This window comes from Hyaena hyaena, unplaced genomic scaffold (assembly GCF_003009895.1).
Source record: "Hyaena hyaena isolate Hyena2069 unplaced genomic scaffold, ASM300989v1 scaffold_144, whole genome shotgun sequence".
In the NCBI taxonomy this organism is placed as follows: domain Eukaryota; kingdom Metazoa; phylum Chordata; class Mammalia; order Carnivora; family Hyaenidae; genus Hyaena; species Hyaena hyaena.
Window position 1 is genome coordinate 2,518,212 of NW_024080776.1, and position 12,331 is coordinate 2,530,542.

Genomic DNA, 12,331 nt, shown 5'->3' on the forward strand with positions numbered 1-12,331 from the left:
CGACACACACACCCAGAGCCTCATTTCCCCGACTTTATTCAGTGGCACGTTCACAGCGGGGATGGGGGTAGACACAAGGTGGGGCCTGATCTGTCCTGGAGCCCTGAGGGCACCACACACCATGCACTACAGATGGGAGGGGGCACAGGGGGGCTTAGTGGCCCCGGCAGAAGCCTGTGTACCAGGGAGGAGGCGGTGAGTGCCTGGGTCCCCCTAGCCCAGGCCCACAATGGAAGGGGCTAATACTGGGCTGAGGTTGGGAGGGTTGGGGTGGGGACCACAAAGTGTCTGCTCCAGAGGGGCCAAGTGGCCAAGCCCTTACCCTGGGCACAAGCCCACAGGGCAGGCTGGGGGACACTCTGGATGTAGAGCTGTGCCACTCTCCCTTTTCCCCTCTGGTGAGGGAAAGGAGGGTTCTGGGCTGGGCCAAGCAGCTACCCTGTCCTGCCCCATCCCACACTCGGCCAATCAGAACGGCTTTGATGTCTGCTTGAAGATGAAGCCTTGATATGCAAGTGTCTTCATGATGTTGGCAATGTTCTTGCAGTCATCTAAGAAGAAGAAAAGACATTTAGACGGGCCCCCCCCCAGGTGATTTCCCTCTGTGCCCATATGTGTTCCTCCATGGGTGGGGGTGGGGAGCAGGGTCAGACTCGAGCCTTAGGCTCTAAACCAGGGGGTCCTGTCCCCTGGTGGCAGCATCTCCAGCCTCAGGTTGGGGTGGGTGATGCTGGGCCGGCAGGAAGCCTGGTCTCAATGCTGCTCAGTCCCATAATTCATGCTGGAAATTGGCCGGCGTGTCCCGCCCCGGCCCCAGCGGTGATGTATGGGCGCCGTCGCAGTAAGAAAAAGGCAGAGTAAATGTGTAATTTCTCCCTTGACGGCCCCCGGCCGCTGGGCGATCCTTCTTGTTGCCGCCGCGTGGGGACGGCCCGTCCGCCACACTCCGTCTTCCCGCCACCCGCCTTGATGTCTCCATTTCATTACTGTGCGGCCATTCATCACACCCACGGCCAGGGTGACTTTGCCGGCACTTGCGTGTGTGTGAGAGATGTGGCCCAGGCCATAATCACTGGTAACAAGGCACAAGCCTCGGCACTTTTGAGCTGGGGCCCTGGGGAACCTGCTCTGGGCCCCAGGCTTGTGTGCAATCTGCCTGGGCACGTGCTCCCATGCAGCCCCAGACCGGTGGAGAGGGCCAGGTGTGTGGTCTTTTGACACCCTGGCCAGCAATCTTCTACTAGACATGCCTGTGTGCTCAGCCTAAGCACTGCCTCTGGCTATATCTAAATATGTCGGCACCTGCCAGACCCTATCACGGCAGTTTCTCCAGTACTGGTCCCTATGAGAACTCCATGCTCAAAACTCCTAGAACCGTGGCAGCTGCAGGAGCAGGTACTCTAGGGCTTCAGGATCATGGACACGGGCCAGGACTTGTTTTAATGCCACCAGCAGGAGGTGCAGCTGCCTAACACTTGTCCCTCTACAGGAAGCCAAGGACAGAAATGGCCCAAGTGCACTAGGTTTTTCTGTTCCACTGCTCAGAGCAGCAGCCAGCTCCCCATCTTTTCACCTACCTCTCCCCTCATCCCTCTCCCACCTCCCATATATGCTTCTGGGCCATAACCAGGACCTCAGCCGCTACCAGCCCTCATGGGATCGATGCTGTGATTGCAGAAGCATTATACTTTGATGTCAAAATCAGGTGTGGGGCTGTGGTAAGGTCAAGGTGGGGTCAGGAGACCTCAGCATCTGTCAAGGGCAAACCCCTTCCATTGAGCAACCCCGGCCTGCCTTGGCTAGAAACCTTAGACTAGGAAATGGGGCCCAAAAGAGCTAGGAAAGGGCTGTGGTGGGAATAGGAGTGTTGGTCAGCCCAGGGCCTGTGTCATTAGTCAGAACACGACTCTGCAGGCCCTGTTTAGAGCAGACATGTCACACAGGGTCCTGTCACAGAAGACCTCAACATGAATGTACCCATGGGGGATGTGGGCATGGAAAGGTGACATAGGCCTCAGATTTGGGGACACCTTTTTCCTCCGGGGATTCAGGAAACCATGAGGGCTGGTCTGAGGCAGGACAGTGGGAAGACGGATGGGTGGATAGTGGCGGCCATGGCAACTCCAGACGTGACCCATCCCCGTGGTTTATGGGCCGGACACGCGCCCCGCTCAGCTGAGGCCCTGTCATTTGTCTCCCTTAGTGTGTATGCCTGTGCTGGGTGGGGGGTGGGGGTGTGCATGGGTAAAGGGTGGAGGGAGGGGCTTGGACAGGAGGAGTGAAGCTGCTGACAGAAGGGGAAGGGGGCAGGAAGATCTGTGTAGAAGGGGCAGGGTGGAGACAGGGCAGAAAGGGCCCTAGGACCAGGAGGGTTTATGATCGGGTCCAGAGGCTATGATGGTACTGTCGTCAAAAGGGCTACAATAGGGTGATTTTCTTCCCAAAGAAGTCTGGCCTTGTCAGGGCACCTCCAATCCTTCCTGTCTCCTGCACTCTGGGGACCACGACCGCTGTGCATATTAAGAATAAGTCCCCTCGTTATCTGCAATTACCCAGCGGCCACACACCTCATTTCTTCCAGCAGAAAAGAAAATTAGTTTTCTATTGACTTCATCTGGCTCCTCCCTCATTGCTGGACAAATTGCTCAATCTGCCTCCCCTGGCCCAAGTGAATGTGCCCAGCCCCTCCCCCCAGGCCACTAGCCATCCAGTGGGCAAGCACTAACCTCCCACCTGTGCCAGGCCCCAGTCTGTCCTTGACCTCTCCACACTGGACACACTGGCTGGCTTCATCCAGCCCTGAAGATCGCCATCTCCAGCCTGCACCTCTCCTGAGTTCTGGAACATCTCTTTCTAGATATCCATACAAACTCAAAATGTTCAGTAAATGGATGAATTTCCTTCCCCACATGTCTTCACTATTCCAGTGAACAGCACCCCAAGAACCCCCAAAGAAATCTGAAAATCAGGGCTGACACTTTGCCCTCTCTCTCCCCAAATCCCAAGTATAAAGTGTGGATTTTGTCTTCTTATTCTGTCTGCTTCCCTTCCTTCTGGCAGCCACCCCCCATTGCAGACCCCTTCATCTCTTGCTTTTACACAGCCTGTCCTCTTTCTTCCCCCTCTAATCCATTCTCTTGTAGCACAAATGATCTTTCTTACACAAATCTGATCACATCCTTGTCTCTTTAAATCCCTTCAGTGGCTCCCCCTGCCCTCAGGTTCAAAGCTATGCACTTCAATATGACTTAAAGGTAAAGGCTCTGTAAAAACGGGTCCCTGCTCTCTCTGGTCTTACCTCTGCCATTCTCTACCCCCCAATCCCTGTTCCAATCTCAAGGAGCCACAGTCTTCTGAAAATAACAAAGTGGGTTTTGGAATTAGAGAGACCTGTTCTAGTCTTAACTTTGCTCACTGGTTGTGTGCCTGTGGCAAGTGCTTAGTTTCTTTGAACTTGAGGTTCCCTTACTAGGGGTGATAATGGACACTACCTTTGTTTACTGTGAGGACTGAGCTTTACATCCTCATCTTTGTATATGCTTTACATTTCGAATACCTCCTCTTCTTGAAGGGAAGGCAAGGATGCTAGTTTCCTGGATGACCCAATGGTGAAAAGGTGTATACCGTACAATCTATGGCACACATGACAAAGGAACCAGCGCACTTGATGAAAGCAAGTGTCATTCACTCCACAGACTCTGACTGACTACTGATCCTGTTTACTGAGGATTCAGGAGCCTAGCTTGTTGTAACTGGTCCACCACAACAAAGAAAAAGAGATCCAGATTGGGGAGGACACTTGTTTCAGTTCACCAAGTCAGTGGTATGGCAGTTACTGGCTTCCAGCCCAGGCTCTATTTCTAGCCCTTGAAACCTTCATAAGAGTCAGTGCAACCTCCTGATCTGTTTAAAGTCAGTACTACAAGCAGAAAATGAGGAAATGGGGCAGAAGCTAAGAGACAGATCTGGGGCTTTTTTCCCTCTTTCTTAAGAGAGAGAGAGGGCGCAAGTGAGCAAAGGCAGAGAGAGAGAGAGAGAGAGAGAGAGAGAGAATCCCAGGAGGGGCAGAGAGAGAGAGGAGAGAGAGAAGCAGGGCTTGTGCTCATCTGATGAGGAATTCAAATTCATGAACTGTGAGATCATAACCTGAGCCAAAGTCAGATGCTTAACTAACTGAACCACCCAGGTGCCCAAATCTGGGGCTTTTATCAGGCCAGGAGTTCAGAAGGAGACAGTAGCAGGGTGAGGCTGATGACAACATGGCCCTTACGAGAGTCCTTGGCTTGAAGCCCTGGGGCCACCTAGGTCATCACCTTCTGACACCTCTCACTGAACTAATGAGGCCAGCCTGAAACTGTTATGGTATAGAGGTAAGGGGCTGGGAGGGGGCCAGGAGGGGGCCAGGAGGGGACAGTCTTGTGCCCACAACGGAGGCCTCTAAAGTAGGTTTTCCTCACCTCCAAACTCTAGAAGTCTAACCTGTTTTTATGTTCCTGCAAGGTCATCAGCTTGTGACAAGATGACCCTCTTCTGTTTTGGGCATTAACATTTTTTTTTTTTTAAGTTTATTTTTGAGAGAAAGAGAGAGAAGTGAAGAGAGCAAGGGGCAGAGAGAGAGGGAGAGAGAATTTCAAGCAGGCTCTGAGCTGTCAGTGCAGAGCCCAACATGGGGCTAAGTCTCATGAACCATGAGATCGTGACCTGAGCCGAAATCAAGAAGAGTCAGACACTTAACTGAAGGAGTCACCTAGATGCCCCTTGGGCATTAATATTCTTAAAATTTTTTTTAATGTTTATTTTTGAGATAGAGACAAAGCATGAGCAGGGGAGGGGCAGAGAGAGAGAGGGAGACACTGAATCCAAAGCAGGCTGTGGATTCAGTGAGCCTGACACGGGGCTCAAACCCACGAACTGTGAGATCTTGACCTGAGCTGAAATCGAATGCTTGACCAATTGAGCCACCCAGGCTCTGCAGGCATTAATATTCTTAATCTTGGAAATATTTTTATATTGCCAAGACTATAAGGGGAGATGTGCAGCAGCTTAAATACCTCAGGAAGGTGAGTGGGGCAAGCACCTAACAAAGGATAAGCCTGCTGCCTGGGCTCAAAGGTAGTCAAATATCTGCTTGGCAGAGCGGCTAGTGGAAGAGTGGCTCAGATCACTTAGGACACCTAGTGAGAGCTTACCCAGGGCGATGACCTGAGGCTGACTTGATCCAGTTAGCTGCAGTTGTCTGGGAATTCAACAGTACAGGGCAGGAAGTAGGGCCTGGGCCAGGGCCACCCTCAAGAGGGAAGGGGCCCAAGGAAACTCTTTGAGGACCATTTATTCATGCACTCATTCATTCAGCAAACACACACTGACATTTCTGTGTGCTGGGTGCACACAGGCCATGCTGAGTCACAGGACTGGCTGCACAGATTCACTCACTCCCTGCCCTCAAGGAGCTCACAGACCACTAAGTGGTGCAGGGTGAGCACTGCTATGGGAAAAGGAGGCACAGAAGAGGCACTGAGAATCAGGACAGGGTTCCTGGGAGGATAAAGCTAAGCAGAAGTCTGAGGGCACGTGGGAGGGGCTTGCCAGCAAGCTGGCGTTGAAATCAGGAGGTGGTCTTGGATAGTGAATAACACTGGCACATTGCTGGAGGGGAAACAGAATGCCCCCCAAAAACTCAAGTCTAGCAGGTGGTGGGGGTGACGAAGAATAAGAGGCAGGAGAATGGCAACAGATGAAGCTGGCAAGGTAAGCAGTGACTGGCCAGAAGAGACCCTGGAGACTGGATGCTAAGCTATAAAGAAGCTTAAGAGTTTATTGTTCTGGGAATGATGGGGAGACACTAAAACATGTTTTAGTTTTTCTAAAACATGTTTAAGGAAGAGCAAGACAGGGTTAACCCTGAAGGCACAGACACCAATTAGCAGACTGTCCTATGGTCCAGATCAGAAATGATGGGCCAGAATCAGGCCAGCAGAGGTGACAATGGAGGTGGGGATATATCCATGATATGGAGAAGTGGACAGAGGCAAGAGAGTTTTAGGAAACAGAATGAACAAGCCTTAATGAGGGGATCACGATGTGAGGGGTTGGGGGGTGAGTCTAGGATCTTAGTACCCCTCACGGATATAAGGCAAACCAGAGGTAGTGTAGGTTTGGGGCAGTGATGACCTTAGTGTTAAATCTTGAGATTCCTATGGGGCATCTAAATGTATTGGACATTTCCTTTATAGCTTCTAGGCTTTGTACCTCGCTTGTATTACAAAGGCCTTCCCTATCCCAGTGCTATTAGAAAACTATCATATATTTTCTACTAATACTTTGTTTTTATATTTAACTTTTTAATCTGTCTGGAATTTATTTTCATATATGGTGAGAAATAGAAGATCTAACTTTTCTTTTCTCCCTAGTGGTCAACTGTTGTCCTATCACCATTGATTGAACTGTCCACACTTCCCCACCCTTCTGAAATGATGCCTCTATTATATATACAATTCCCATATGTGAGTCTGTTGGAGCTAGGAAAGAGAATGAACACGAAATGACCAGAGGCAAATGGAGTGGGAGACATCAGGGGCAACAGGGTGACAAGCTGCTGATCTTATGGGGCTACAAGGCAGTGTGGCCTAAAGGAAGATTCAGACCAACCTGAGGCCTCCTGCTAAGAAGCTCAGCCTGATAACACATTTTATTACCAGGAGCTGGTGAAGAATGGGGCCAGAGCCCATGGAGCAGGGCCCAGCAAAGACAGAGTGGAGAGACAGAGTGCACTGGGAGCAGGGACCTTGGTAAGGATGAGAGAGCAAGAGCCCTGGTGGACTAATATTCTAGCACCTCATTTTGCCATGACATTTGGACATCTTGGCAGCATCATTCCTGAGAGCAAAGGGGTAATGGGGTCAATGCTGGGCCTGCTTGACATAAGACTATCAGATTAATAAGTCCCCACCCCCAGATGGGACATACTTATACTAAAAAATTATTTGTTGTTTGTCTGAAATTCAAATTTAATTGGTGTCCTATATTTTTATTTGCTAACTGGGCAACTCCATGCTGGGGGCCACCATCTCAAGCTACAGCTGGGTATAATTCAGGTCACAACAGCAAATGGTAGTTTAGAACGAAGACAGGAGCCAAGGCAGTGAATTTAGGCCTGAACAAGAAGAGGGCCCCTGAATATCCTTAGATTCTGGGTTCGAATCCAAACCATCACTCCAAAACTATGAACTTGAGGGGTGCCTGGGTGGCTGCTGGTTAAGTGTCCGAGTCTTGGTTTTGGCTCAGGTCATGATCTCACGGTTTTTGGGTTTGAGCCCCTCTTCAGGCTCTGTGCTGACAGTGCAGGGCCTGCGTGGGATTCTCTCTCTCTCCCCCTCTCTGCTCCTCCCTTGCTCGTGCTTTCTCGTTCTCTCCCCGTCCCGACCATAGTAAATAAATAAACTAAAAAAAAAAAAAAGAAAATAACTGTGAACTTGAGCAAGTTACCATACTTTTATTTCACCTCTCTGTGTCTTGGTTTCTTCTTTTCTAAAGTAGGAACAATAATAATAATTATAGTATAGTAACTATGTCCCTCAAAGGGTTGTTGAAAAGATGAAATGAGTTTTTATTTGTGAACTACTTAAAACAGTGGCTCAGTTAGTGATTATTATTGTAGTTGCTATTCCAATAATACCCAATAACAATGTTATTCCAGCAGTAATACTGATATCTCACAACCCTCTGTCCCTTGTACCAGACATGGCCCACATAGTCCCCTGGGAGCCCAGACAGGGCTACTGTGGCCCACCCGACACCACTCCCAGATATAGACTCCTCTCCCCATAGACATGGCTCTCATACATCCCTCTGCTTCCCGCAAGACAGGGTCCTTACAGCCTCAACTCCAAAGTGACCCCTTCCTCCAGCCCCTCCCTGCTGCCCCCTCCACCCCACCGAGGTGCCTGGAGGTGCCACAGGGCTGATGGTGAAGGATGACGGTGGTTCTACAATAAGGGGAAAAGGCAATTTCATCTTGATTAGCAGGCGATTTCTCTCTCCGTAATAAGCGCGCTCCAAATAATTAGCGTGTTTTACGTAATAATGAAATTACAGAAATGCAGTCCACTTATTCAAACAACTCACCATTACCATATTTTTAAATATTAGACTTAATTAGAGTTTATCACTTCAGAGAAGTATGCGGACCGAAGATGTTTTTAAAAAAATCCTCATAAAGTGTTTATTAAGCGCTGGTAAAGCTGGGATAATGATGTGTTTGGAAATTAAGGCAATCAAACACTTACCGCCGCTCCTGGAGGCCGGGCATGGAAATGAGGCCATTACACGCCCATTACCCGCCAGCTCACAGCCACTTGGGGGGGCGGGGAGAGGATGCGCCTGGCCGAGAGGGCATAGTGCCCGGAAATGCTTGTGCCAACATCCCACAACAGCCTGGCCAGTAAGCAGGCATCAAAGCCCTTATGTCACTTACATCACATTTGGCCACCAGGAGCCCAACTCACACTTGGCCAGGCAAATGGACAGGATTGGTCCCAAATACCAAAGAAGACACTCAAGACCAAATCTGATCTTTGGTCTCCCAAAGACTCCCAGGCCAGGCAGGACCTGTCACCTCCATTCAAACCCTAGTGCAGAGTAGGACAGAAGCCAGCTCGGGCAGCCAAGACAGGTCAGTCAAAGGCAGAGGCTGAGGAAGCTACAGATCCAAAGCAGGCGACCACTCCCAAGTATGGGGCACACAAGAAAGAGGAGCTACAGTCTAGGGTCTAGGAGGGAGCTGGGGAACTGAGTCAGGAGCCAAAGATACAGAGGAGCCGGGGGTCAGGCCCAGGAACACACCTGGGGACAGACCTTCATCAGGGAAAGCAGGCAAGAAGGGTGGTGAGAGAGGGGCTGGTGGCTCCAGGCCCCATTTATCCCAGTGAATAACTAATTCCAGAATTTATAGTGCTGGGTTTTTGTTCTGTGGCCATTTATATCTGTGAGGGGAGGAAATGAAGAGGCAGCACGGACGCCACATCTTTCTGTGTTATTGCTTGTCTGCCATTTGCAAATCATTATTAATTGTGGGCCCTGGTGGCGGGGTGGGTGGGGGCCGGGCTGGGTACATCCACATAGCTCTTCATCAAGGACCCCAGCCGCTGCCCCAGAGAGCCAATTACCCCGCCCTGATTGGGATCAGATAAAGAGGGAATTTTTACAAATTAGGGAATAAATAGAATTTCCACACAGGGCGCGGGCAGGACCTGAGAGGCTGTAATGAAAAACCATCCGTCACCATCAGCTGCCTGGGCACACAGCCCCGGCACTCCCTCCCATTGTGGGCCCGCCCCAATGCTCGGGGGCCTGGGTGTACAGGTCTAAAGACATTGATACTCCCCTACCCTGGGCCAAGAAGCAGGGAGAGGACTTCTCTGGTGGGGCGTCTCTACATCCTTCAGCTGGGCTGAAGAGGCCTAGGCCCCAGCTCTGACACTGTCCATACGGCCTCCTCTTCCTTTCCCTGTCTGCCTCTCCCTCTGGATCTTAAGAAGGAGGAGTCTGAAGTGGTCATGAGACAGGCCAGAGTTGGGGACCACAGGGCAAAGACCACATCCATGCCCCTACAGCTATGGCAGCCCTAGGGCAGAGCCCCAGCCCTGTGGACCACTCACTCTGGGCTCCCATTAGCGCTCCTCCCCTTGGATCATTAAATATGTATATCTTATTACACGCCTTGTTAGAGTATCGAGCTCTATTGACTGATGATAAATCCTGAGCCTCGTCCTGGCCATAAATTTATCTGGAGATGATGAAGACTCAATAATCTAGTCAGGCAGATAATATCATCGGGCCTTAAAAAAGATCATTACATTATATGTCAGAATTAAAAGTGAAATACGCCGGAGTAACAGGGCGGCTCTTCTGGCCATGACAACGGGTGCCCGCCTCCCCCACTCATTCCCAGACACGGCCCCATCCAGGCAGAGGGGCCGAGAAGCCTCACCCTTCTCCTGACTCTGGGATACTACAGCTGGAAGTGCCAGAGGGGTGGTCAGTTAACAGCCAAGTAAAGGGGGCGTGGGCGAGGAGGAGTACGGAGAAGAGGCAGCTCCTGAGAATAGTTGAGCACATCTGCCATTACTGGCACCCACCTCTGCCCCAACCAAGCTTCCACCTTACCCTGTCCCTAGGGGTCTCCTGAGGGACTATCTTCTGAGGGTCCCTGAGTGGCTCCAGTAGGAAGGTGACAGCCTTACCCCTTTCCAGAATGGCCTGACCAACCAGGGTAGATTTTCTTCCAAAATGGGAACATTGGGATACAGAAAGTTTAGGCTACTTGCCAGTACTGCCCCAGGCACCTGTGACCTGGCCCCAGACCCATGTGCCAGCAGTCTATCCGAAACCTTTCTTGTGAGCCTGTGCTATCAATCCAGATCCTGGCTACCTCCTTCTCAAGAGCCCCGCCTGTCCTAGCCTCTACAACCCATCCTTTAAGAAACTTGCTGCCAGCCTCTTGGTTCTTTGACCTCAGCACTAATGACCATTTCCACTGTATCTTATTTCCACTCATTTCCACAGTTACACCCTCTACCTTTTTAACATCCTCCACTGCTCTTCCTTTGAAATATTAAATTCAAATCTTCCTAGTTACTGGCAATAATACACTTTCTTTAATCTCACTGGAACCTTGAAACATTAATACTTCTACTCTTTCCAGATACACCACCCGCCCCCTCTCTTTACTTTCTTCCCTACTTTTGCCTGCTTACCGAAGAGCCATTCCCTTTCTGCCAAGCTGGCAGAACTCACTCCTCCCTCACATGATCAGGGGGGAATCCTCTGTGTCTGAGCCACTTGTGGAGATCCTACCCCTCCTGTCGGTCATTGGTTTAGGGGTGGCTTTGTGATCTGGCTACTGAGGCATAAGGGTAAGTTTGCTCAAAGACCTTCAAGGAAAACTTCACTCTTATGAAGAGAAACACGAGGAGGAAATGGTCCTTTATATTCTGCTGGATGTTTTCATGTCTGCACATAATGTCTGGCACTGCAGAAGCCATCATCCAACCATGAGGGGAGTTAGCCTGCGAAGAACATGTTGAAGATAAAAGAACAGAAAAATGGAAAAATCTGGGTCCTTTATGACATTGCTGAGATGCTGAATTAACTAACCCTAAGATCATCTTTTCTCTAAACTTTTGTGAGGTAACAAATTCTATTTTTTAAGGTATCTTGCATTGAGTTTTCTTTTTCTTGTATACTATACTAACTGATATAGAAGGTAAAGACAGGAAAGAGAATGATATAACAAATGGGCCCTTTAACATAAACTTAGCTAAAGGGAGGAGAGAGGGCAAAGGGCAACGAGGACACTGTCATTTCAAGCCAGGAAGTTGGTAACTCCTGTTATGCTCTCTTGAAACATATGACCAAATTGTTTCCTGCTATATCTCAAGACACAGGCCATGTTACTACTAAAAAGGCTAAGAGTCAAGTTTTGATGGGAACCCAAGTGAAAACAGAGAGGGGAAGAAAATACAACTTAATGAAGAAAAATTTTTTATGTCTGCAGCTTGCAATCTAAGGTGACTAAAAGTCCCACAGCTCCACAAAGTCATCAGGGGCTCAGACTTCCTTTCTGCCCTTCTCAGCATGTTGCTTCCAATTTCCAGGTTATCTTATGGTCTAAAATGGATGCAGGTGCTCTAAGCATCACATCCACGTTTTAGGAAAGAAGAAGAAGGAAACAGCAAAAATAATGTACTTCCTGGCTAAGTCACTTCCTCTCAAGTACTGTTCCTGAAGGTCCCACACAACGCTCTTCCTTCTATCTCACTGGCCAGAATTCAGGGACATAACCATATCCAGCTGTATGAGAAACTAAAAAACAAGCGTTTTAACTGGGTACACACTACTGCCCCTACAAGGGCTCCATTCAGTGAGGAAGGAACGCAATGGACATTAGGTATGCACCAAGCAATTTCTGTCCTAGCAACGTAACCAACACACCCCACGCAGGAGCTTGGATTCCATAGTCCATCATATCATCTCAATCCTTTCTTGCTCCCTTTTCCTTCCGTGACCCTTGCCTGGAAAAAACAAACTGCCTTCTCTATGCTTGCATCTGAGCTGAAAGTGACTAGAGCACACTGCAAACATGCAGATTAGGGACATTCATAAAATCATAGTCCTCAACCTCAACAGGGTGTATAAAACTTCCCAGCCAATCTCCTATGTTCCTGATCAGTGTGCGTGCTCTCTCTCTCTCCATTCTCTGCTTTCCACCATTCTCAAGTCTCCCTCCCCTCACCCCACCCCCATCCCTCTCCTGCAGTTTTGTGTCCTACTT

General features: G+C 49.7%; 1 protein-coding gene across 7 annotated transcripts in view; it reads right to left on the minus strand.

Annotated features, from left to right (window-relative positions):
* Positions 1 to 19: 19 nt before the first annotated feature.
* Positions 20 to 12,331, minus strand: part of ERI3 (ERI1 exoribonuclease family member 3) — a 129,371-nt gene continuing 117,059 nt past the window's right edge. For all 7 annotated transcript variants that reach the window (XM_039238646.1, XM_039238650.1, XM_039238648.1 and 4 more), the window contains one exon: positions 20 to 551. In XM_039238646.1, coding sequence (XP_039094577.1) covers positions 469 to 551 — 83 coding nt within the window. In that variant the 3' untranslated portion in view covers positions 20 to 468. The remainder of the gene's footprint in view (positions 552 to 12,331) is intronic.